The 27168-nt window shown below is 43.8% G+C and overlaps 1 protein-coding gene across 3 annotated transcripts in view; it reads left to right on the top strand.

The window, feature by feature from the left end:
- The window catches only part of CERS4 (ceramide synthase 4), a 43401-nt gene extending 20142 nt beyond the window's left edge, over positions 1-23259 (top strand). For all 3 annotated transcript variants that reach the window (XM_063403038.1, XM_063403039.1, XM_063403040.1), the window contains exons 3-11: positions 4769-4886; positions 7354-7472; positions 9435-9492; positions 11904-11954; positions 16188-16280; positions 16915-17043; positions 17304-17410; positions 17821-17977; positions 21176-23259. In XM_063403038.1, coding sequence (XP_063259108.1) covers positions 4769-4886; positions 7354-7472; positions 9435-9492; positions 11904-11954; positions 16188-16280; positions 16915-17043; positions 17304-17410; positions 17821-17977; positions 21176-21367 — 1024 coding nt within the window. In that variant the 3' untranslated portion in view covers positions 21368-23259. The remainder of the gene's footprint in view (positions 1-4768; positions 4887-7353; positions 7473-9434; positions 9493-11903; positions 11955-16187; positions 16281-16914; positions 17044-17303; positions 17411-17820; positions 17978-21175) is intronic.
- Positions 23260-27168: the final 3909 nt, after the last annotated feature.

Below are 27168 nucleotides of genomic sequence, written 5' to 3'. Positions count from 1 at the left end.
CTGGGAAGCTGAGGTGTGAATCCACCCCTCAGTGTCTCTATTGCCTTATCTGTATCTTTAAACAGTGACACTGGCCCTGTTTAAAATAATTTACACCAAGTTTGAGAATTGCAGAGGGGAATGTGTGTTTGCTTCTCATTTTCTGTGTACATAACCCTGACGGTATATCCTGTACACCTAGTCTGCAGATCAAAATGAGTGGCTGTAACTAGTAGACAGGCTTGGGTTTGGTGGCTGTAGCTTACCCTCTGGCAATTTATTCTACCCTCAGCCACCACCAGCTATTACTTGCAACAGTGCATTGGGTGCCAAGTTTTTCTCTCTAGATAGTTCCTGCTTTGGGGATTTCAGATGTTGTATGTGATTAAACTGTCGGAACTCTAGGTAAATAATAAGAGCTGAGGGAGGTCTGGAGAATTTTCTGCAATATCTGCATCAGCAATTGTGGTGGGACCAATTGTTTCATCCTTTTTTGGGGGCATTAAATTTGTGAAAGAACCTGCTTCTTCAAGATGGATTTTCCTCTCCTTTGCACTGGCTGGCTGAACTGGGGAAAACCAAGACAGCAACATCCTTCTAAGAGCCAGCTTTGCTGGTGGTGAGGTGGTAGCTGTGGGAAGAGGACCTGTGGTATCTGGGTGTGGCCTGGGAGAGGTTGTGGGGGAGAAGAAACAGCTCACAGGTCGTGAAGCAACTCCCCTGTGAGCTGGTTTGTGCTGAGGAAGGTGAGAAAAAGTGGATTCAGTGCTGGAGAGTAGGAAGCCCATTACTGCTGTAGTGCTGGGCTATGCCACAGTAGCGGGGCAGGAACTGGGGGAAGCAGTTAATGATGTCCTGAGAAAAGCAAGGACCTAGAACTTGGGGACCTCCCCTGTTCCTTCAGTATTTCCAGATTGCTCTTGTGAGGAGATACGTACTGCAACCATAAATTGGAGTTTGATTTTAAGCACCTTTATACCTTAGGAGAACTCTTCCCTGGACATAGTCCTGAAAGGATGTTGGCTTCTCTTCTAGTTAGGTAATATTTTAGACCTTCTCTATAAAAATCAAGTTCTTGGACTGCTGTGAATCTGAAGGAATATTGCAAAGTGTTTCTTGATTGCATGATAGTAAAATATGGCAACTAACGTGCTTTGAGAAACAGTAAAGTCATTGAAAATGATACTTTATGTGCAATTTTTGATTTGTCTGATTTTGCACTTGTCCAGGGATTTTGGTGTTGGGCAATAGAAGGGAATTGTCAGTGAATTTGAATCCACAGAGCTCCCAGATTTCACTAGAAGAGGATTTTAGTCAAATATTCAAATACTAAGTCTCTTTGTGGATGGAGGGTGACAGGATGTGAGCCATATGTTGTACATTTAAAGAAATGGACGGTCTTGATGTGCCAGGAAGAGATACTTGAACTCAAAACCAACCAGAAGAAAGTACACCAATTCTGAGTATTTTATTTAGAAAGGTACCTTTCTAAAGCTTATTTTGCATAGAGACTTTTGTTGTTGATTAGTAATCAGGAAGGATCTGGAAATAGTTTCCTATTAAGATCTTACAGGTGGGGCTTAGTGCAAAGATGATGGACACATTGTAGCATTTAACTGAAAATGGACCTGACTCAATTTGGACAGCAGCACTGTAGTGAATCCAGACTTTGTATGAAATGGAACAGTCAGTTTAACAAGTGTGAAACATTCTCCTGCAAGCAGGAGAAGGCAGAGACTATGCCAGGAGCAATAGCCCTCTGCCAAAGGAAAGCAGGAGGCTAGAAGAGACTGTGCACTTCAAAGAATAGAAGTTCAGATTGCTGCTATCACTGGTTCTGCATTTCTTAGTACTTGAAGGTATTTGCAAGTGGCACTCTTATAAATTTTTGAAAAATCAACCCCCAAAGTTAAATTATTTCTTGTATCTTACTCTAACTGAAAGCCTCTGCAGAAGGAGTGTAGCCCACTTTTGAAAGGTAGGGGAGCAGCAGTTTAGGCCCCTTCATGATAAATCCATTTAGTTTCAACTTCAGCAGGTTTTGCACAAGACAGTTTGTTCTCTGATTACTGAATAAAGTGCCTTGCTGAGACCTCTGCCATATAAACCATGGAGTGAGAGATGCTCACTGATGAAGAAGTAGGCTGGTGATGAGAATCATCTCCCTGACTGTGTCTCTGAGAGGGACACAGTTTACTCCTCAGATGTACCCTTTTGTCTAGCAGAGAGCTGATAAAATGCCATGATGAGGCTGTCTCTGCCACTGAGATGACATATCTGTGATGTTGAAATCAGTACAAGCATCATCCTCTTAGGGCTGTACTTGGAACAGGACTTAACTGAGAACTGAGTCAGAGCATACAGCCAACACATGCAAATGTCCTTTAGGAAGAATTTCAGGCCTTGATTTCCCAGTGATGTTAATAAAAGTAGGATTGGTTCCATATATTATGGGTAAACTCAAAACCTCAACAACAAGGTAATTGTAGCTGGTTACATTCTGTCTTCAGCCACTGCAACTGGCTTGTTTCTGTTATAGTGATATTTTATGCCATGACCATAAGAAATCAGCAGGAAATATAGAGAAGTCAGGAATTAAACAAAATTAAGAAATTTGTCAGGATACTTTAAGTAGTTTTTTAGTAACATAAATTTGTTGCATAACATAAAATTTTGCTGTGTTAACCCCTGACAGAAACATTCTCTTTGCTTTAACGTGTCTGGAAAACTTTCAGTTTAATGCCCAAAGTTTTCATAACTTTCAGTTCCCATTATGGCTAGATAAGAAGTAGCAATAAAGTTGTTTTCAACAATAGAATTGATTACATCTTCCTCTTCAGAGGTGCTTGCATTGATGCCTGATCTTTGAAAGAGAAAGATCACGCCCACGTCCAGGAACTGTTTAATATAAGAACCAAGATCTAGTGCAGAGCTTAAGGTAGATGTTTTCCCAACTTCAGTGGAGTTATGGATATTATTGAAATACTGCGTTACTGTTCTTAGCACAGGACCTGTGTGTAAGTATCACTCTTATTAAACCAATCACTTCATATTAAAAAAGTCACTAGATGCACTTAAAACATTTCATGAGAGCAGTCAGAGCCAAACCCCAGAATTCCCAGTGGTGGTTGTTCTCCTTTGCCATCCATCAGCAGTGCCAGAGTGCTAGTCAATGCTCTACCCATGTTTTTGTGATCACTGTGCACCTTGTTGCCAGCAAGCACACTTAGCCCTGGCCCTTCTTTTATAGTAGAAACATATAATTTTTGTTGGTCTTGGTACACCTTTGAATGTTCCTATAGCCAGTGATGCCAAAGGACTTTTCCAGAGAAGATGACAAAGAACAATTGATACACAGGCAAGTGGGTTGGCTGTGCAAAAGAAAAGTGAGAATGAGCAAAATGGGTTAGCAAAATGTGTACCCCTTCTGTGGTTTAATAGAATTTATATAATTCCTTAGGTAGGGTGTCTTTTTACAAAATTGCTTTTAATACTTGTTAATTAAATTAAGAAATGAATTCTTGAAAAAAAAACTTCTAAAAGATCCTTCTGAAGGATGCTGGACCTGAAATAGTCCCTAAAGATGTACATATGGGATATAAACTCTGTAACTAGCAGAAACCACAACCATAAACATATCCCATACTATTTTGCAGTAGAACAGCTTTAGACACCTACATAGTGAAATAGCTTTTGCAGCTTTTTTAAGCAAAGTGAAAAAAAAAATCTTAGTCTGTGTCCAAAACATGAGGGAGAACTGATCAGAGGACTTGCCTGGACAGCAGGAGTGACCAGGCAGAGCAGGTGTGGGGCTCAGCACTTGCCTCTACTTGGTGCTGTCAGCTCAAACCAGCCTCAGCACCAGTTTGCAGTAACACAGAGTCACTTCCCCAGTGGCAGTATGTAAAAGGGAGCAATTAATAAACAGCTAATTCTTGAAAAATTCAAGTAAAATTCAGGTGATTTGGTTCTTTTTTTTTAAAAAAATATTGTTTGACAAGTTTGCTGTTTATGCCATATTTATGCAAGATCTCAGTTCACACCTTCGATGAAAATGTTTCCTGCTCCTGAGTTAGAGAGGAGTATTGGTAGTGGAGGAGTTGTTGAGCACAGAAATTCTCCGAACAGTTTTCCTTGGATAACTTTTTTCTATTTATGCAGATTTTTTTTTTGCTTTATTTCACTGTAAAAGACTGAACATACACATCTAGTGCAAGCATCCATTCTTTGTGACAAGATTTGTAGTTGCCATGTCCTTATTTTGCAACTGTGTTTGATTTATATTAGGCAACATGGAAGTAAGTTACTCCAGGAAAGACCAAGTGGCTTCCTGTTTCAGCAGGACATTTCTTCTCTATTAATACTACACTTCTGGCAGAGCCTCCCTCTTGATCCTGAGCCAAGGCCTTAGTTCAGGTGGATGCCATGTATGTTCCATGTTCTAGATCAAGCAGGGAACAACATTTAGGCCTTATCACCAGTGTGGTACTCCCCATCAGTTACAAGCAAGCTAGAGACACATGATTGGTGATTCAGAAGTTGACAAAGGAGGATATAACATTTGCCAACCTCATGTAATTTTCAATATCAAAGCACAGAGATCAGAGCAGTAGAGTACAAGTCCAACAGTTTCTACTGTAAGTGTTTGATTTTACTGCTCAACCTGATACTCATGTTTAGATTCACATGTGGGAGGCAGCTGTTATGTACTGCATCATGCTTCAGCAGTGCTGCAAAATCAGAAATCACTGTTCTGTTTTTGGCTGACCCTTTGTGTTTTCTTTTGCAGAGCCATAGCCCTGCCCCTCAGTACCAAACTGGGTGTGAGAGACAAGCAGAGACCAAAAGCTCAGCCCAACCCCATGCTGGAAACATTCTACAGTACACACCGCAAGAACCCTGAAGAGGTGAGTCCCTTCTTCCTTTGCTTTCCTGTAGATTTTGTGTCTTTAGCCAAAGAAAATCCCGTTTGGAATCCTGAAGTTTAGCAGTGCCATCACATCTTGAAGCCCAACAAAGCAAACACTGTAGCACTGGTTACTTGAGAGCAGCTGGCCAGGAGGGTGCTCCTGCAATGCCATCAGCTCTTGATTTTGCTTTTGAACACCTGGGAGGAAACTGTGCTCCCAAAAGAAATAATGAGAGCTCCTGCTCCCTGCTTACCTTATGCACAGCGCAAATTGCAACACAGGGGGCTCTGCCTGAACATCAGTGGCACTTTGTTATTGTGAGGGTGCCCAGGGAGGTTGTGGAATTCATACCCTTGGGAAAACTCCAAGCTCTCTGGACATGGTCCTTGACACCTAGCTCTAGGTGGCTCTATTTGAGCAGGGTCCACTGGATGAGGTGACCTCCATGGTCCCTTCCAACCCCAGCCATTGTGTGATGGCTTCTTTTCATATACTGGCAAATCCTGTAAAACATTAATCACATCAGCTGCCCTGGGCTCCCACATTGCTAGTCCCTGCAGCTCAGCCAATGTGTCTTGCTTGATCTCCTAGTCCTAGACTGGGTCATTCTGTTGTTGTGCAATCCATGAGTTTGAGATTGGCCTTGCAAGAAGCCAGAGTCTTGGTCACCATGCGACAGATTGTGAGGGGCTTCAGAAACCTGCAAACACAACTGGTGGGTAGTTTTCCCCTGAGGGATAACAAGTGTGATTTTTCAAGAAATTGACAAGATGATGTAGAGTTACAATGGCTGCTGTTGATGGGAAAATCCACTGGCAGGATTTTGAATTGTCAGGTGATATTAGAATTTAATCTGGTCAGTGGAGTCCCTGGGTCTGAACTCTGTGGTAGGGAAAGGAATCTGATTTTCTTTCAGCTTGTTTTTCTAGGCTTTCTCTTGGCATAGAAGCAATAGCTGTGAACTCTTATCAAGGATGGGTGAGCAGAGGGCTCACCATGGGTTCCAGTCCCAAGGAGCAATCCTGCTCCAAACACATTGCTTCACCAAGGCTGTTACAGTGTGGTTTGTGCTGCAGTGGGGCATGAGGAGCCCCCGGACATGCAGTACCAGGTTAGATATAAAGGAAAAGAGGCTAAAATTAAAATGTAATTGTTGATCTGGGTGGTACACCCAGCCCATCTCTGCAGCAGTGGGAAGGAGTGTTCTAAGGGACACTTGTACGTAGGCCCTGACCTTCCACTTACCTTTCTGTACCCAATATCCAAACATTTCTCAGTGTAACTGCTTCTGTGGCAGAGATCTAGACTCAAGACCTGGCTTTGCCACCAGGTTTTTCCCGCAGCTTTTCCTGCAGCCCCGTTGCAATGAAGTGGTGCTTTGCTCCCAGCAGATCTGGGATACTGGAACAGATCCTCACCAGGATCCTCAGACAGCAGTATGAGGTGGAGCAGGAACTGCTGCTTGGCTCTTCCCCTCACTGAGTACACCTCACCCAGTCTGCTGGCTTCTTTCCTCTCCCATGAGCTCTCAATCCACTGTTAGAGGCAGCTTTTACTTGTCCAGTACAAGAGGAGATTTTGCAGTTCTTGGCAGCTGCTTCTTAGGAGGAATTCCACATGATGGAGCAGTTGGAGGATGTCAATTACCATCTCCATTTGTCTCTACCAGCAGCACAGAACTCAAAAAACAGCATACCTGAAAATTGGAAATGAACTTATTTTTGTACAGCATGTTCAAAATATGTAGGCCACTCTCACGTGATACCAATTCAGGTAAATGCATTCCACGAAGAACTATTGCTTTACTTAAAAATAAGGGTATCCATGATGACACTTCTAAGTAGGAATATAAAACATGACAAACTCTTTTCATGTCACATGCCAAACTCTTAGCAGCCTCAGGACAAGAAGGGAGATAATTGCAGGATTTCTGTGAGTTATATATTGAAGAATTACTAACAGGTTTACGTTTACCACAGCAGAAGAATATCCACTAGGAAAATGATGTTGCCTCTGCTTATGACATCCATAATGATACTGCATCAGAATACTGAGAGGCGTGACAAGATTCAGTGAGGAACTATAAAATATCATTTAAGCTGTAGTGATCTTTATTGGAGTAACAGATTTGACGGATTTGGTCCCTGAAGACAGGGTGAAGAAGTGATTTGACAACAAACTCACGTGAGAAGACAAGACCAGTTTGAAACTGGTGAAGTTCACATAAAAAATGATAAGTTTCAATGTTAGCATTTATAACAAATTGATTAGAGGGGAATGGAAAGGTTTTCTACTATCCAAGATCTTTACACTAGGAATGGACAGCTTTCAGAAAGATGCCTTAGCCTGAATAGACTTGGGCTGGCCAGGGGATCCAGCTGGGCTCTGGGGGGGGTCAGATGAGATATGGCCCTGTCTGACCTTTGAATCTGGATCTGAACCTGCTGCCTCACCTGTTTTCCAGGGTGAGCTGCTCAGTTTAGCCAAGCAATGTGACCTGCCAGTGAGAAAGGTGGAGAAGTGGTTCCGGCGTCGGAGGAACATGGACCGGCCCAGCCTGTCAAAGAAGTTCAGTGAGGCCTGGTGAGCAGGAGCACAAACCATGAACTCAGGTTTTCACTGGAGCTGAGCTCCACAGACAGCTCACTGCTTCCCCCTGCCCTCTGTCTCTATGCAGGGAGATCCCAGCTCCCTGCCTGCCTTCTATCCCTATGCAGAGAGCATCTTGGGTCTTCTGTGACCCACTTGGCTCTGCTGTAACTCTCTGCTGCTCCTCTGTTACAGAAACATTTCTTGCTTTTCCCATCGTATTTGCAATCCCAGGCCTCCTTTTACTGCTGTACCCTTATTCCTTACTTTGCCCTTGTTTCTGACTTTGCCTGACTTTGTCAATCTGGCATCCCTGCTTTGACACACATTTGTACCTGAAAAACTCTCTGCTGTTTACATCTTATTGCTTCGCCGCTGCTTCAGTACCTACTAAAAAGGCATCCTTTCTGTTGCCTTTCCCATAGTTTCCCTTTGCCTCTCTGCAAGGAGATTCCTTCTGCTGCACCTTTTCTGTAGCTATATATATTGCATGCTGTTGCTTTCAAAAGCTACAGGCTGGATTGGATTCTTCTGTAATTTGACTTCTGCTTCCTGAAAGTCACAAACTAGCACTCTTCCACGGGGATGGAAGCTTGTGAGCAAAGAACAAAAACTGCCTTAGAAACAGCTGTGTGGAAATCCTCCTTGTTATGTGGAGGCACAAAATAAATCTCAGGTCAGACAGATCTGAATGTCACTCCTGGCTCAGCTTTCCACAGAAAAGGAGGATTCTCCATAGCTTGGTTGGAATGCCTTTATTTACAAGAGGCTGCTCTGCTATTTGTGAAGGAATTGGGTTCTCCCAGGAAAGCCATGTAGAAAAAGAAAATCATTAAATACCTGGAGTACTATTCATCTATCTAAAAGATCTAGCATCTGTAGGATAGGCATCAACTTTGAGCTCATCAGCATGTGCTCCATTTAACACTCCACCTGTAATTCAAAAGCTCTGCCTAAAACCCCTAATTTAAAAAGAAGAAAAGGATGTGTATTTTTTATAATATTCCATACAGTTACAAATATTTACAGAAACAATAAATAAGGAGTTGTAAAACAACAATGTTTATTCTGCCTCCATCTGGATGAAATGTCAGCTCTCCCTGCACTCTGATGACTTGTAGTAAATAGTAACAGTAAATGGGAAACAGTAAATCCTTTTCTGCCTCAGCCCTTGAGGATGGTGTCCTTCCACCTGCCCTCTGTCACCATGTGCAGTCTGTAGACAGAATGTCTCTCTGATGTGACATAGCAGCTTTGTATACTTCATTTTTGCCTTGGAATTCCTGGGGGTTTCACTGACAGGTGGAGTCTCTCAAAATGCAGTTATGTCTGAATTGTTATGGAGATTTTTGGAAATTAAAGGTCTGGTTTAGACAATTTTACTCCTTTGAATATTTCCTGTGGTTCTTTTATTAATAACTTGTTTAGTCTGTTGGGATGAAATTTCCCTCATTCCTTACTACGTGTGAATATTCAGGTGACCTGCCTCTGTCCACTGGACTGTGCAAACAGTTTGTACGTACTTCTGTGTGGGTTTAATGTTGGTAAACCAGTACTGGCTCCTCCCTGGCCAAACATGACTGTAATTAGTTACTGTACATGATAACAAATTTAGCAGGCTGGATCTCCAAAGGCCTAGGAGAGAGATTGGCATTGTTTCACTTTTATAAGTGCATCTGCTACTGCTGGGAAGCTTTGGGATTCTCTGTAGGATTTTAGTCAGCAAGATTCTTATGTCTTCTGCCATCTCTACAGCAAAGGAATTGCTCTTTGCCAAGTCTGGGAAATGTGCTGGTAACATGCAAAGAGCTGCTCCTGTTTTGGTCAAACCTTGAACATACTAACGTGTCTTTGCCTTAATAATGTTATTCTTTGAATTAGTGTGAGGATACACAGACTTGCAGCTCGGGGGTTAAATAATGGGATTCTAATGCCCTTTCTTTTGTTTCTTTGTAGCTGGAGATTTACATTTTACATCACTTCTTTCTTCACCGGACTTGCTGTCCTGTACAATGTGAGTACACACACAGTAGAACATACACAGTTATCTGCTGTTCTACCCAGCCAATGCCTGCAAGAATGGCAGAGGTTATTGTCAGGCACACCTTTTCAGATCTTCTAGAGGTTTTCCATACAGGTTGGTGTGTATCCCCTGCATAGCACACTTAGGAGACCACAGACATACTGGACCATGTTTATTTTAAGGACTCCAGAACCAAGATGTTTCCTCTTCTTCTGGCAAAGCAGAAGGCAGTTGGGATTGTGTAAATTTCTGCAGGGTAGGAGATAGAACACTTACCTAAGCTGGAAACTGTAGGGCCTGTTTGTGTGTTGTATCCAATACCTCTCTAAGGTAAAGAAATTGGTCTTCCTTTGGAGCATGGACTAAAATTTAAAAATTTTATCTGCTAATTTTCTTTTCCTTACCCAGGGTGTGATTGGTTCAGGCTCATGCCTCAGCCTTTTCTCCAATTTGATAAATAGTGAATTCTCTTGATGCAGTTTGAACTGCCTCACCAGGCAGAAGTGGTAACAGGAACCTTGGGTGTGCTCTAAGCCCTGAGCTGTGATCACTGAGCTGGGACTAGGGGCACTGGTCATCTGCTGCCTCTTTTAAAGGTTCCCCTGAATCTTTTGCTGTGTCTGGTTCCCTAGGTGAGCTTTGCAAAAGTCTTCTGGTACAGTCTGATTAGTTAAATGATGGAAAATGTGCACATCCCAAGGCAGCAGGCACAAACTCTCCTTGTAACCCCTCATTGTAACAAGTGAGGGATACACAGACTTTCAGGTCAGGTTTTAAGGTACTCAAAAGTATGAGGATTATAGGATGAGCTAACGGAGGAGTGAAGATATCTGAATTCCAGCTGCAGTGTTCTGTGGATCTGTGCAACGAAACAGAAGGCTGTTCCTTGAGACCAGCTATTGAAATTTGTTCTGGATAACCTGCTTAGCAGTAGTGCAAGAGCCCTGTGGCAAAAAGGGACAAAATCATATTCTTCAGCATGTTATCTCTCCATTATATGGATGAAATACCATTTTCACTTTTTGTGATCAGTGTCTTTATTCAACACACATCTTACAATTTTCAAAGAAAAGGAAGACATCCATTCTGCAGACAGCATCTTTAGATCCTGTAAGCAAATCTGTTACTCTGTTACTTAAATTGTACTAAAATTACTACTTTAAAAAGAAGGACAAAGAACTACCATGGCAGGGCATATATACATGTGAGATTTCCTGACTTTCACATGTTTACTTTGTGACCTGTGTGACTTTTTAACATGCATTTGTTTTTGTGAAACTCCCTTTTTTCTTTAGGAAAAAAGCAAATGTTTAAATTCTATATTAGTAGCTTTGGACTAAAAACAGAGTAGAGACAGAAACCTCTGCTCGTGAGTCAGTGAAAACAGCCTGTAACAAAGGAAAATTATTCTCCAGTGGGCCACCAGAAATCAGCTGTATTTGCTGAGAATAGAGGAATGATGAAATTCAGGGATCTGGAGATCCTTCCTAGCTTAGGTAAAGAGTATGCCGTAGTTTCATAATTTTTGCTTTGTCCTTTCTGGTTCTCTATCACATATCTCTCCTGGTTCTGCACATGTATTTGCTGTAAATTCTACTCCCAACTTCACTCCCAGTCAGCAGGGACTGTGCATTTTCCAAATTACCACTGCACCTAAAACCACTGCCTCCTTCTCCCCCCTCTAACACCCACACACCAGCAGTGCTCAGTGAGAAGAAATACCTGGAGCCTGTAGAACTTAGAGAAAACTGCCCTCATAGATGTGAGGCATTGCTGTGTTCTGTGAGCTCTGATCCAGTCTGGGCACAGCTCTGGGCAGAGCATGCTCCATGCAGGGAGGACTCTTGGGAACTTTATTTGCCATGTTTCTATGAAAAAATCAAAACTGTCAAGTTCTAAACTAAAAATTTTCTATTAAACAGAGTAGGAGCTTTTCAGAGGTTTATTACTTAACAAACTGCAGTATAAGTTTCACTGCAGAAAAGAAATGACATATTTGATACACCAGTTTACAGTCTTCTATCCACATTTAAATGTTATTGTCTAAATCACAGATATTCCTAATGAAATACTTGTGAGATTAGTTTTGAATGCTCAAAATATCATCACCACCTCAAGCTTGTAGAAAAGCTTGCAAAAAGTTGGGAGAGGTCTTCTCTGAGCTACTTTATTCAGGATAGCTAAATAGTGTGTGAGATTTCAGGCAAATAGCCACAATTTGGAAGTGTCACAAGCAGATGCAAGTCCTTGTCTTGGAAATCTCTTGGTAATGAGATTCTAGACAGTGGGACCAGCTCTGCCTGTAATAAAACACAATGAAGTCTATAGTAGTAACAAGCTCAAGGAATTAGACAATTAATAAGATTCCTCTGATGTCACACACGTTGCTTTTTTGGTTGCAGAAGCCTTGGCTTTGGGACCATAGAGAATGCTGGACGGGATATCCACAACAGGTGAGTCACACAAGAATGAAAATTGCTGTTATAAATCTTGTATTGTGTTTCTGTATTTTTTGAAAAACAGATTATATTAGTGACAAAAAGAGGACACTGAATTCAATTCAGACACAGAAGACCTAAGAATTCAAAGCCAGACCCTCATCTGGAGAGAACATCTTTGTACCTGGTATCATCTAAACACAAGAAAAGATGAATTGGCTGTCTCCATGACAAGTCTCCCTTGTCACTACCAAGAGAAAATGGAGACTTATGTTCCAGGGTTTTTTGTCTGACAGTCAAAGCTAGAGCAAGACTGCTTGACTGTATGTGGAGGTTACAAACCCATAAAGGGAAAAGTCATGCCCAATTCTTACAGTGTGAGCCACAGGAAATCTAACAGGACAAATGACTGAAGAGGGAGGCAATGCCTTTCAAGACAAGTCTCTGAACAATCCAATATTGCTCAAAGACAAAGATTTTAGGGACAAATTTGTAGTTCTGTGTAAAAATTAAACCATACAAACAAGTGGGGCTTGAATAGGAATGTAAGACTGAAAGGATCACTTGGGTCCGTCTGTCTCCTGCTCTGTACACTTGCAGTACTTGTCAAACACAATAGGAGCCTCCATAATGACACACTGTGATGGACTGACCCTGGCTGGCCACAGTGTGCCCACCAAGCCCATTTTTCTCTCCCCTGCTCAAATGGAAAGGGGGAGAAAATATAGCAAAAGGCTCATGGGTTGAGATAAGGACAGGGAGAGAGCACTTCCTAGTTACCATCACAGGCAAAACAGGCTTGACTTGGAGAAAAATTATTTTAATTTATTGTTAATCAAATAAGAGTAGTTTAATAAGAAATAAACCCAAATCTTAAAAACACCTTTCCACACACCTCCCTTCTTCCTGGGCTTAACTTCACTCTCACATTTTCTACCTCCTCCCCTGCAGTGGTGCAGCAGGATGTGGAATGGAGGTTGTGGTCAGTTCATCACATTTTTTCTCTGCTGCTCCTTCCTCCTGCTCCAGCAGCAGGGTTCTCCAGTGGCAGACAGCTCTCCATGAACCCCTCCACTGTGGGACTTTTCCACAGGATGCAGTCCATTAGGAACAAATTGCTCCACTGTGGGTCCACCACAGGGCCACAGGTGCTGCCAGGAGCCAGCCGTAGTACAGGATCTCCACAGGCTCAGAGCTTCCTTAGGCCACATCCCCCTGCTGTAGTCAGGGTCCTCCAGGGACTGCAGATGGATTTCTGCTCCCTGCAGATCTCCATGGACTGCAAGGGCACAGTGTATCTCTGTGGGCTGCTGGGGAATCTCTGCTTCAGCACCAGGAGCTCCTCCTCCTCCTCCTGCACTGGTCTGAGGGTCTACAGAATTGTATCTCATATTGTCACTCCTCTCTCCACACCACTCTTGCCCAGCAGTTTTTTCCATTCTTAAACACATTGTTCTCAAGGCGCTGCCACAATCGCACATGCAGCCAGTGGCAGATCCATCTTGGAGGTGCCTGGAACTGGCTCTGCTGGACAGGGGGCAGCTTCTGACATCTCACAGAAAGCCACCCCTGCACACACCACATTACCAAAACTTCATGTAAATCCAAAACATACCCATTTTCCAGTATTTGTAACAACCAGAAAAGACCAAAACCAGGGCTGGTCATGTCCCAGTGGCAAAGAGCAAATCAAGGACAAACCTGTATATTAGCAGGAACAACAAATGTATTTATAATTTTAATCTAACAGACCATACCCTGTGCTACAGACAATGACAAAAGAAACACCAGTTCTCCCAAATAGCCTGACCTTTGGGGGGAAAAAAATAGCTTCTAATCCAGAGCTCCTGTTTGGATAACCTGGATTGTGACCAGCACATACCAGCTAGGGAGATGTTCATATTCTCCCTGGAAGCCGCAGGGCATCCAGCTGTGCTTCCTCTTGTGGCCAATCACTGATGCTACAAAGGAAAACAAACTAAAATTTATGAAGGACATAAATAACCAGTTGGTATTTGGGAGCACAATACTTCGTGTTCCTTTGGAAATGGTTGCAAAGTCTCTTTAGTCATGGTAATTATTCATCAAATAGATTCAGGTTTAAGGAGTGCTACAACAGCAAAAATTGCTTGTTAAGCAACAAGATCTTGCTGAGTGGGTCTAAGCTTTCAGTTTCCCAGCCTTAAAGGCCCAGATAATTTACCCAAAAGCATGTGAATTACATTTCCTGCCGGGGTTGGATTTTCCCCCCATTAGTTTGATTAAACCAGAAAATCTGTGACAGAGTGCAAGGAATCTGAAGCATCTTCAAGCCTAAAAAGGGAATGATTTATTCAGCTACTCCTTTTCCACGGTAATGAATTGGCTTATGTAGCTTTTAAAACTCTCTACTGTCTGCTTAGGAATCTGAATAGTGCTGAAGAAATCCTAAAAATAGTCAGGATCTTCGTGGTGGTTTCCTAAATGTTTGTCATGGTGTGGTAGAGTGGAATTTCCCCTGTTTGATTTCATCTTGGCACAGATGACATTTAGTAAGTGAGTGTGTTGTTCTGTTCGTGTATTTTCCCCTGTAGCTGCAGGAACCAGCTTTGTTTTTGTATTGGGTTTTCATGGCCTGGTTTTGGTAGCAGGGGGCTACAGAGGTGACTTCTGTAAGAAGTTGCGAGAATCTTCCTCCATGTCCAGCAGAGCCAATCCCTGGCAGCTCCAAGGTTGAATGTGCTGCTGGCCTAGGCTGGGCCAATTAGAAATAGTGGTAACACCTCTGTAATAACAGATTTTTAAAAAAAGAAAAAAACCCAAGAAGTTATTGCGCAGTTGTATTTGCAGCCGGAGAAGGGCAGGCTGGGAACATGGAACAGGAACAACTCTGCAGACATCAAGATCAGAGAAGGAGGAGGGGCAGGAGGTGCTCCAGGCATCAGAGCTGAAATTCCTCTGCAGCCCGTGGTGAAGACCATGGTGAAGCAGCTGTGCCCCTGCAGCCCATGGGGATCCATGGGGGATGCAGAGATCCACCCACAGCCCATGGGGACCCACAGGGGATGCAGAGATCCATGAACAACACATGGGGATCCATGGGGGATGCAGAGATCCACCCGCAGCCCATGGGGACCCACAGGGGATGCAGAGATCCATGAACAACACATGGGGATCCACAGGGAATGCATAAATCCACCCACAGCCCATGTGGATCCATGTGGGATGCAGAGAGCCACCCACTGCCCATGGGATTCACAAGGGATGCAGAGATCCACCCACAGCCCATGGGGATCCATGTGGGATGCAGAGAGCCACCCACTGCCCATGGGATTCACAAGGGATGCAGAGATCCACCCACAGCCCATGGGGATCCATGTGGGATGCAGAGAGCCACCCACTGCCCATGGGATTCACAAGGGATGCAGAGATCCACCCACAGCCCATGGGGATCCATGGGAATGCAGAGATCCATGCACAGCCCATGGGGATCCATGGGGGATGCGGAGATTCACCCGCTGGCCATGGGGGAGGAGCCCACACCAGAGCACGTGGATGCCTGTGAGGAGGCTGTAACCCTGTGGGAGAGCCATGGAGAGACGAGTCCTGCTCCCCTGCTGGAGTAGCCTGTCCTTGAAGGACTGCACCCCAAGGAAGAGCCATGCTGCAGCAGTCTGGGAAGCACTGTTTTCCACGGGATGAACTTATTTCCATGAGATGAACTGGTTTTGCCGGTTCACAGAGAGCTGTTGCCTGTGGGATGGACTCATGCTGGAAAATTTCTTGAAGAACTGTCTCTCATGGGAGGGACTCCACAGCACAGCAGGGGAACTATTCCTCTCCCTGAGCAGCAGGAGAAGCCATGGGTGATGAGCTGACCATAAGCCCCATTCCCATCTTCTTGCATAACTGGGGCATGAGAGCTGGAAAGGAGGGAAGGGTGAGGGAACGATGTTTTTAAGAGTTTATTTCACTTCTCATGATCATGCTCTGATTTTGTTAGCAATGCACTTAATTCATATCTTTTGCCCGTGACTGTATTTGATGGGCAATCTGTCCCTGTCCTTATTACAAGTCATGAACCCTTTGTTATATTTTCTCTCCTCTGTCCAGTTGTGCAGGGAAGTGACAGAGTGTCTTTGGTGGCTGCCTGGCATCCAGTCAGCATCAACCCACTACAGTTGTCTTTTGCCTTGAAAGGAGTTTTCATTTGCAGCCCTTGCACTGATGTATCTGATGGGTATTTCCCTGTCTCTCCCCCTCTCACAGCCTCTCCAGCCCTCCCTGTTCTGGTACTACATGCTGGAGCTCTCCTTCTACTGGTCACTGGTCTTCACCTTGCCCTTTGACGTCAAGAGGAAGGTGAGTGGCAGTCTCAGGGGAGAATCACTACAGACAGGACACAAGCCGAATACCTAGGACAGTGATCTCTAAGGGCATGTGTATAATGCTAGTTAAGGTTTTGTGGGACTCTTTCCTCGCTCATTCACAGGAATTTTCTTTCCCAGTCATTGGCTTTCTCTACTCTGGGAAGTGGAGAACACCAACCGTGACATAGAAAGGTGCAAAGTACTGCAGAGTTCTTAATCCAGACTTAAAGTCCAAACATAAAAATTGTTCTTCTGTAACTTTTCTGAGCTGCACTGATCATAGAGACAGGAAAAGATGTGGTTGTCTGCCAATAAAGCTGCTTGTGTTCCTGGTGCTGGTGTCCCAAAAGACAGGGTGCAGCATCAGACCATGGCTGGTGGAGGGAAAGAATGTTTTTTCTTGTAAGATACTCAGTTTACACCATGAGCTCTTCATTCCTGGATCTCTTAGTTGCCTACATTTCTAGAGTGCATTTGGTAAAAGAATTACATGGGTAAGACTCTGCAGTGGGAGGTTTCTTAGTCACTAGGTAGAGAGATACCATTGCTACCTGCAGGAGCCACACTTGGACTGGGGCAGGAGATGTATTATGTATTTTGTTCTCTGCTGTTCCCCTTCTCATCAGGATTTCAAGGAGCAGATAGTCCATCATGCTGCAACCATCTTCCTGATCAGTTTTTCATACTGTGCCAATTACATCCGCATCGGGACACTGGTGATGGTGATTCATGATGCTTCTGATTGTTTCTTAGAGGTGAGCCAGGCAGAGCCTGATCAGCAATGGTGCTCTTCAGCCACAGAATGTCCTTCTATCTAACACAACATAAGCCAAGCCATGGGGTATTCCACAGACCCCTCGTGCTGCTCTGCTGACCCAGCCGAGGGTGCCCAGCTGATAGCTGGGCAGAGCTGTGGTTACCTGCATGTGGGTTGTGTCATACCCACCTCATTAACCCCCTGGAACGTGTGCAGATGCTGTTTTGGCTACTGTTTCATTGTTCTTTCTCCTTCCAGCCAACTAAGATATTCAATTACATGAAGTGGAAAAAAACATGTGACAGCCTCTTTATGATCTTCTCAGCTGTTTTCCTGATCAGCCGCCTGCTCATTTACCCCTACACGTGAGTCTGCTACAGTGAGGGGTCGTGGAAAACCTGCCTTCTGAGAGACAGGATGATTATCTGGGTGCTGCAGGCTTTGTTTTTTGGTCGTGGAGCATGTGTTCCTCTCCTTGGCACATGCTGAAGTGCCACATGGCTGTTGCACCTGTCTTAGAGTACACAAGGGTGCTGTGCCTTGGGGTTTAGAGAATAGTCCTGAAGCCCTGAAAGGTGCTGCAGAGGAGGAGCCCTGGGCCAGTGGCTCCAGCCTGTGTACTTCGGGTGGGGAACTGATAGTTGGCTCACATGTGATAGGTAAAGATGAAAGTGGCTGATCTGAAACTTCCTCTGTGACTACAAATCTCTGGGGCTTAATTGTGGCCCTATTAACAACATGCTTTCCCTCCACTTCAATCCCCTCTGTTTTGCAGGGTGCTTTATAACACTTACTATTACTCCATGGAGATATTCCAGCCTTTCTTTGGATACTACTTTGTGAATGTTCTCCTGATAATTCTGCAGCTGCTCCATGTCTTCTGGTCCTGCCTAATTATTCGCATGGTCTACAAGTTCATCCTCCAGGGCACGGTATGCGTCAGTTTGTGTTATCCTTCACACCACATGGGGAGGGAGGGTCCATCTAGACTGCTTGGGAATACTGGGGTCCACCTGGCATGGATTCCTTACTGTTCTAGTGTAATTATATGCTGGATCAGTCAGGGTTTCACAAACAGGATGGGACTCTGTCTAGTTGCAGACTTAGGATTTATTATCTGTCTGTATCATACAAGCAATAAGCAAAAGACACAGGAAAACAACAAAATCCATGCAAAGCTAGATCAGAGACATGGGCACAGCTGATGTGAAGCCTTTTTCTAGATATTTTCTCAACCAATAGTTTACAAAAAAAAAGTTTAGAGTCATATTATTCTAGCAAATCAGAGAAAGACCCACATGGGTTTAATATTAACAGAAAGACTTTTGTAAACCTAAGAAACAATATACAATAATTCATTATTTAAGATTGAAGCCTTTTCTATCTTTGCAAAGCACATATCTAAGACCTTTTACATCCTGAACCAGCAATCAGTCCTTGTTCTTGTTCCTTATGATAAATATAAATGTATTCGCTTAGTTCCTAATTTCTTTGCTTCCCATAAGAAAGTATTGAGATTCTCAGGCTTTCTTCAGCTTTTTGTCTACTTTCTGGAGCCTTGTTGCACCTTCTGGAGTCTTCTGCTTTTTAGATTCCCACAATTATACATGTATATTACCAGAGTGAGGTGGAAGGAAACTCAGTAATATTAGGGGAAGTTGACCAAAAAAAATTTATAAGTCATTACAATATTGGGTCCACTTCTGACGCTTACATTCAACAAAAATGTGGATTGGACTTGAGGAGAGATGTCTGTGAACAAAGCCAGTGACATCTGAGTAAAAATCCCAACACTCTGCGCAGTGTGGTTTGCATTTGTAACAAGACTAAGAAATCATGGAAGGGGAAATTGTCATGATTGGTGAGGTCAGTGCAGCAATGTTTCCTTTATTGAACAGGATTTTCAATGACAATTGTGTTACAGCTTTGTAGATTTCCCATAGTAAGTATTTCTGTCTAAACCAGGGCTCTTCTTGCAGCAGTGGAGGGCAATGGGCATGCCCAAATTATAATCCATTCCATACTGCACCTGGCAATGCTGCTCAACGGGCACAGAGCAACTAGACATGAATGTCTGAGCCCCAGCTGTATAAACTGAAATTAAATGCATCCCACATCCCACATCTCACTCTCTCTGGCCTCTAGTATTTGCTGTGGGACCAAACTGCTGCTTAGCATGAAATTCTTCTGAAAATCAAAGCCATGACTGGCCACATGACAAGGACACAGTCCAAAGGTGACCAGTCAGTGATTCATGGGAACTGACCTCAGAGCCCAAGATGATTTGTTTTATTAGTATCCAACCAAGGAATTTTGTCTTACAGGAACTAAGAGCAAGCATTAAAAGCTCCTCTTTATCTGTATTGTTCCCATTTTCTTTATTGGCCTTCCCATTAAGGTAGCACAGAGCAAATTACTTGCAGATGAGGAAACAGGACCGGAAATGAATACACAGCTGAAGACAGCCTTTTATTCTTTTCCTAGTTTTTGTGTGGGCTGAATTACCACTGCAGTTACTATAGTGTAAAATGACCAGGTAATAAATATCTTATTAGAAAAAAAAGAACTATCAGGGAGGAAAATCCTGAAGCATATCCAGAATTTTTCCTATTTTATCTAAAATTGATCTGCCAGATTTGATACAAAAATGTATTTGAGAACTTTCTGTACTGAGCAGTAAAAAAAAAGAATTGTCCTAAACAGATCTGTTTCAATGATGGTGGTTAGTAGCCCATAGTAGTATCAGCAAGAATACAGGACATTCTCTCTTTGAGAGCCATGAAACTCTTGCTGCAATCAGTTCATGTTCTGCGTGCCGGCCTTTCTGGTCTCCACAGTTTTCCTCTCTGTCTACAGGATAATCTTTACCACCTTCTCACATGATGTTCCCTAATCCCAAGTAATTAGAAGTCAGCCTAGATCCTGAAGTACAAGTTTCATTCCCTTGCAGAGGGAGCAGCTTTATAGTTCCGTTAGGAATCTTGCCAGATGTAAGGCCTCAGCCACATTTTCTGGCTATAAATGGATATATTTAGAAATATTGACTATGATTTGTCCTTATGCTGCAGATCCAGACTCCTGCATATTTCCTGATCTGCTAGTTCCAGAGCGATCTGAGGTGCAGACTGTTCACAGCAGATAGCATCTCCCACCCATACTGTCCTTGGACACAGATTGAATTCAGTGCAAGTTAGACTTTAAATCCTTTCTGCATCTGGTTGTAGTGATCTCTGGAAAGAGCATGATAAACCCAAATAGAGTTCTTGATATGATCTGGGAAATCTCAAAAAGAATGTACAGCCATAAAAGGAGACTAAATTTCTGGGCAGCACCTGATTTGCCCCTGGCACTTTCTAAAGCTCAGGTCACAGAAGGGGTTTGCAACTTTCCCTCTTTCCAACAAGGAGTGTGACACTGAATTTGTCCCCAGTACTGGCATCTTATACAGCAACGTAGAGACAGCCTGAGAAGCCAGGAAGTGCTGAGCTGCTTTTTCTAAACTGTAATTTTATCCCATTATTTCTTTTTTGCCTTTCTTTTAAGGCAGCTAATTAAATACTTACTGAAGCAGATTACAGGTGTCTCAGTCAATAAATAGCAAGAGGAAAAGCCTGACCATAAAACTGAATGTAGTCAGAGTGGAGTGGCTTTGTGTTTAGCCTTTAGGAAGCATGTGTTTCCAGCCTGTCCCAAGCAGTGTTGTCAGCCTGCAGCCACCCAGGCCATGTAGGCAGAAGTTAGCTCCTTATCCCTTTAGGAAAGTGTAAAAGAGCTTGATTAACTGCCTCCCCCATCCCTCTCCCACATGCTGATGACAAGGACAGCAGTGTGGATCTCCTCAGGCTTACACAGTTGTCCTCAGCCCTGGGCATTTGTGGTTTTGTTCTGCTTCACAGCCTGTAATTCTTAATGTGTGTCAGGATCACAGATGAGATTCCAGTGAGACTGAAATCAAAGAGGCAGGGAGAATCTGTTCCCAAGGGCAATGTAAAAGCTGAGGGGACAGAGCAGGACTGTGCTGAGGGTGAGTGGATGAGGCAGCAGGTGCATGGTCAGCCTGTGGCTCAGCCTTCACTGCTGCTTGTGCAACTGCTGTGTTTATCTGGCTTCTCACTTACCTGTTTTTGTAGATGGAAAAGGACATGAGAAGTGACACAGAAGAAAGTGACAAGGATGAAGAAAGAGATAAAATTAGAGAGAAGGAGAAAAATGGGATCATGTATTTCAGCAACGTCACAAGCAATGGTTACAGCCAGAGGAATGGGTCTGAGCCCCTGGACAACAGAGCCCACCTTGCCAACGGCCACGCCAAGGAAAGATAGTTGCTGTCCATGTGCTGCTGGTCTGGCCTCCAGCTAACCCAGGCCACCATCTGTAGAAACAGTTTTGCTCACTGTGTAGATAAACTGGAGTGCAATTGCAGTATTGTAGCTGAATTCCTGCTTCCCATAAACCAAAGTGTTTATAGTCAGTGATATTTGAAGGAAGTTTGTCTTCCTTCAGTAAAAGCTTACTATAGGTTGTAGCCTCAAAACAGATAGCAAGGGATCAAAGAGGTTTGACTCGTATTAAGATTGTACCATAATTTTTGTCAAATGTGTTAATCTTGTAAAATATGGTAAAAATAAAAAGGTGGATAAACTCTGGCAGTGTCAAGTTTTACCCACCTAATTTTGATAGGAATCTGTTTAGCCTGGATCAGCCTCTGGAGGCCCTGGCCTATTGCTAGTAGTTATTGTGGTTGACAAGTGACAAATCTTACCACTGGGATACCTCTTCTGAGAAAAAGTATATCCTGTACACACAAAATTACAACTGAGCATAGTGACATGAAAGCTTTGGAAAGGCATAAGATAAAACGGGGCATAAGATGTTCTTCTCAAAGGAAGTACTCTTTGTGCCAGTGACCAGTTCTGTAATGTATGGATCCCAGTCCCTACTTGTTGTCCCTAAGGAGGGAATTCCAAAGCCCAGGTTGGAGGAGTACCAACCCAAATCACATTGGAAAAGCTGGAAAATCCAGACAGCTGTTTCTCAACTGTTAGGTAATCCTTTAAACCTGTCTTGGAAGGGAGTAATCAGGAGAAGGGAGGTGACAAGGAACTATGTAGTCTAGAAGACTACACTGTAAAAGTGCTCAGGTTTTCATTTAGTGTGACTGGTACAGTGGGAAATGTTTACAGAGTCAGCTTGTGGCAAGAAGGGGATACATTTCCCCTGCTCTCAGAGGAAAAAGGGTCCAGAGAAAATCTGCTGAAACTTGTGGAATAATGCTTTGGCGTGGCCTTCTAACTCTAGGACCTTTGCCTAGGTGTATCAAGAATAGCAAGTATAAAGCAGTGGTCCACGAAGTCATGATGTAGTGCTGATTCAATTTGTTTAGCTGCCATATCTTGCATCATGTGTAGTCTTAGATTTTTGGGTTGTGGGATCTCATAAAACATTTTAATTAGTGTTATGTGAATTTCTGGTTTATAGGTCACCTAATCTGTGAAACCAAAGTATTAACAGATTCACTGTAATGTGTGCAGGGACTTAGACTGCTGAGGCCATGCAGACACTTCTCTTTATGTACCTAGTACTGAGTGGGAATGGGACATGGACCAAGGAAAAGCCATATTTGAGGAGGTGGTGCACAAGTCATAAAGAACGTGACAGCATAGAAAGACAAGAGGATTATCATCACTCCACTCAGGTCACCTGAGATGCGACTGAGAAGCTTTGATCTGAACTTGTGTATGCTCATCTTCTGTTTCAGTCAATTATCCAAAATACATTTGGATAATTGGATTTCTAATCTGGAATTGGATAATTTCAGAAGGGAAAAAAGTGGTTCCAGCATGTATGATTCCAGAGCAATAACATGCTGTGGGAGGAGGATCCTGCACTGTCATTTAAATCTTGATTTGCTGAAGATAGTCTGTCTCTGCAACCTTAGCTCAGCTGGTGAGAGCATGGTGTTCATAATGCCAAGGTTGTGGGTTTGATCCCTGTATGGGCCATTCACTTAAGAGTTGGACTCGATCCTTTTGTGTCCCTTCCAAAGCATAATATTCTGTAATTGTGTGATAATTGGAACTTGGAAGCACATATTCTATATGCTGTGATCTGAGTGTGTGGTCTCACCCCTCTGCAGGTGGTGTGCTCAGGAGGGATATATATCATTTTGTACTACTGAATGTAAATGTTCTTTATAAATTACTTTAAAAGGTTTGATCATCTGGTCTGTTTTCTACTTCTTTAACCACCAGAAGGTAAACCTGGCTGGTTGCTCCTTACAGGTGAATGTGTGATGAGGGAGACCCATGTGGGTGCCATTGCCAGGGGAAGATGTTGCATGCACAGGGCACAGAGTCACACTGAGCCACGCCAGTAAGGATCTGCAGCTGCCAGGTTTGTCTCCTGCTCAGTTTGTTGTTTAAAGACTGTTTGGCCCTGGACAAGGGACAACTTGGGACACCTATACAGCAGACCTGGGGGCAGGCCAGGTTACTTGGTACTGCCAGAACAGTGGCAAGTTCAAGATGGCAACACTGGAGAGATGCTTTGGCCTTACAAGGGTAGGAGGAGATAATTTTTTTTCTTTTTTTTTTTTTTTTTTCCTTTTTTGTGAGGTTTTAGGAGGCTAGGGAAGGTCCCTGTTGTGAAATCACCTCTCCTCTAAGGAGCAGAATGCTTCCCAGAGTCTGCACAATGCCCAGTGGAGCCAGTGTATGTTAATGCCTGGTGGATTTGATTCTCAGGGCTTTGTTGTGTCTCTGAAGACTGAGATAAGCTTGTTAGGAGGCAGATCTGGTTCTTGTGAAAGATACATCAAGGATGCAGGAGAGCTGTTGGATTTGAGAAAACTACTGAGCGCTGCCTTTAGATGAGAAACTGAGCATAAGAGTAATGAGTCATTGAGGCAGATCAGCTGCTGAATTTGTTTTCTTGTCATCAACTTGCTAAGGCTTGAAAAAGCATTCAGCTTCCTCCCTGCACTGCTCCACCTTCTCTCTTAGTGTTTGGTCCAGTGCTGGGAAGGATCTGAGTAGTGTGACAGTGTTAAAGAATTTAGTGTATCCGTCCCCTCCTCTCTTCGCACATCACAGGTCCCACTACAGAAGAGCTGCTGTAGAAAACTTGCAGCAAGTCTGTCACTTCTCTGCTGAGAAACCCCACAGAGCAGATCATGGAACCACCAAATCTATTAGATGGGGGAAGGCCTCTGAGATCAAGTACAACCTCTGACTGGTCACTGTGGTGGTGGGTTTTTGTTAAGCTGTTTTGAGTTCTGTATCTCAGTGGTTCTTCCCTGTTTCCCCCCGCCCAGTGGGCCAGGTGTCATCCAGGCATGTCTCCCCCTTTGTCTCTTTATCTACCTCTCCTAACCCTGCCCTGTCCCTAGAAGCTTTGGTCAGCTGTCCATCTTTCCCCTGACCCTGCCCTATGTTATGGAAAAACCCCTGTGCATCTGTCCTGGGACCAATCACCTGCTTGTTCCACACCCCCCACCCCTCAGGTTTAAAAGCGGGCGTGGGCTTTGTTCTTTGCCCTTTTTTGTATCCCCCCTCTTGGGGAATAAAGGTCTCTGAGAAATAGTACGAAAAGAAGTCTTCTCTAGTCCTTGCTCTGAAGTCTAGACACCGCAACACCTGTTGCCGTAGAAGAACAGCCTTGATCTGCACTGTTACCTGAACCTGCCGGCAGATTTGGGAACAGCCCTTGGCACAGCCGGGAATCAGAGCTAGCTGGGATTTTACTGGCCTGTGTCAGGTCACCAGTTTGTGAATCAGAACAGAGGCCTGCATCCAGTCACTTCTTAATTACCTACAGGGATGGTGATTCTACCACCTCCCTGGCCAACCCATTCCAATGTTTAACAACCCTTTCCATGAAAAAAATTCTTCTTGATGTCCAACCCATACCTCTCCTGGCATGGCTTGAATCCATTTCCTCTGTTCCTGTCACTTGTTACCTGGAAGCAGAGCCCAACCCCCACCTGGCTGAACTCTACTCTCAGGGAGTTGTAGAGAGTGAGGAGATCACCCCGAGTCCCCTTTTCTCCAGGCTGACCACCCCAAAGCTCCCTCAACTTCTCCTCATAGGACTTAGTGTCTAATGAAGAGTTCCATCTCCAGATGGAGCACTGGGCACCACAGCAGGGCCTGACGCTCTTTGCCCCATACTTTTATTCCCCATATACACAGATGAGATGTGCATCACACAGTGTGTGCCCACATAATGTTAGTGAGCAACTGTGGGAGATGAGGCATCCAGCTCCAGGTGAGCCATGAGAAAAAGAGCATTTACAGATGCTTCCAGGCTGCTGTGAGGTGGGGGAGTCAGGGCTGGCACAGTATGGCCCCCAGGCTGCCCTAGCCTAACATTATGGCTGACATGAATCTGCTGACTCCAGTAGACATGGACATCTGATGCCATTTTGGATCTTGTTTTAAGAATAATTTGGCATAGTTGTTTCCTTCCTGCACACAGTAAATTTCAAAGCTTTCCATTATCACATTATTTCACATTATTTTACATTATTTCATATTATTTCATTCAGAAATGTATGCCCAAGGGAATCTTTTCTTGGATGGCTGCACTTGGAATGAGATTGCTTTTCTCATTCTCACAGGTACAGCACAAAGCCTGCAAATAAAGGCAAGGCCTTGTTCAAGAAGCTAAGTCATGTCTAAACAAGGGAAAGGACCTAGGACTTTGTCAGCTGAATGTACGCATGTGATAAAACAGGCCAAGAAACATCCCGAGAAACAACTTGAAAGGCAACCAGTCTCTGAAACATTGGCAAGAGGGCTGGATTCAGAGATAATGGTGGCAGATACCAGGAACACTGGGCTAGGTCAGGCTAGAGCCAAGAAATGCAGGAAACTGCCCTGCATGGCTCCCCAGCTGGGGGAGAGAGGGTCCAATACCTGACATCTCAATGAGGCCATATTCCAAGAGGATCCACTTCAAGCCAATAGGTGAGAAATGGTACCTAGCATACAGATCAACTGAGTAACAGCAAACCTTCAAACCCACTGGCAGGAGGAAATTTGTTCTTAGAGGGGTTCAACTACCAGCTGTGGAATGCTGGTTTTTGTTTCAAATCACCTTGTTATCAAGAAAAATTTAAGAAGGTTCCAAGTGGGAATGTAAGAAACTACAACCCTCTGTAGTCTGACATGCAGACTGGTCAGAGCAGTAAAAAGTATTATAAATGATAGAATTTTTGGAAACAGATATGAACATAATAGGAGAGAGTCACGGGGTGGTCTGTGGGGAAGATGTCTCACTCTTCTGGAGTTACCCCAAAGAATTGGAGAGCACATGGAGTGGAGAGAATCTGCATCCTGCTCAGCTTTGCAAAGGCATTCAGAAAAGTCTCTCACTAGCCTGAGGAAACTCACCTGAGTTGACTATGAGAGACCAGCATGGATTGTTTGCAGCTGTGTATTGTTGCAGGTGCCCCCAAAAAGGGGGAGGGAAAGGCAGAGAGCAAAATCAGCTGATAATGAAGGTTCCTCATGATGGTGTTGCATATTGGCTGCTGTAGTTCACAGCACTGAGAGACTGACAGGACACAGGTGAGGCTGAGTGGAGCCGAGGAAGGTGGTGCATGTGAGGTCTCCTGAAGTGCTGGGCTATGTGTGAGCACTCCAGAACCACTCTGGGGAGCAGTGCCTCAGCTTTGTGTTCAGTCCATGATGATACAAAATGCAAACAGGATACAGGATGTCTCTGGCCAAGATGAAGGAACTAAAACTGAGACTGCTGGGGCTTTGAAATTGCCAAAAGATTTTAATGCATGTAGACAGTCTCCCCTGGGACCTCCATCCACACCCTCTGCCAGGTCTTAGAGCTGATTGAGAGATGAGGGCTGTGCAGCCTTGTGGGAACTGACTGTAGTCAAATAAGAGGTTTTCAGGTTTCAGGCATTAACTTGAGCCTGTGGTACAGGCCAAGTACATAACTCTCTCCTTCTGGCCTGGGAAATCATAAGGAGGAACCCAAACAATCCTTGTAGACATTCTCTCCCTGACACCTGGTGTTTTTCTAACTTGTTTACTGGCAAAGATGTTTACAAAAATGTGTAGGCTCTAAATGACCAATCACATTCATTGTACCGAAGTGCTGTATA

This window comes from Prinia subflava, chromosome 8 (assembly GCF_021018805.1).
Source record: "Prinia subflava isolate CZ2003 ecotype Zambia chromosome 8, Cam_Psub_1.2, whole genome shotgun sequence".
In the NCBI taxonomy this organism is placed as follows: domain Eukaryota; kingdom Metazoa; phylum Chordata; class Aves; order Passeriformes; family Cisticolidae; genus Prinia; species Prinia subflava.
The sequence above is the reverse complement of the archived record's forward strand: the minus strand, read 5'-3'. Positions and strand labels throughout refer to the sequence as shown.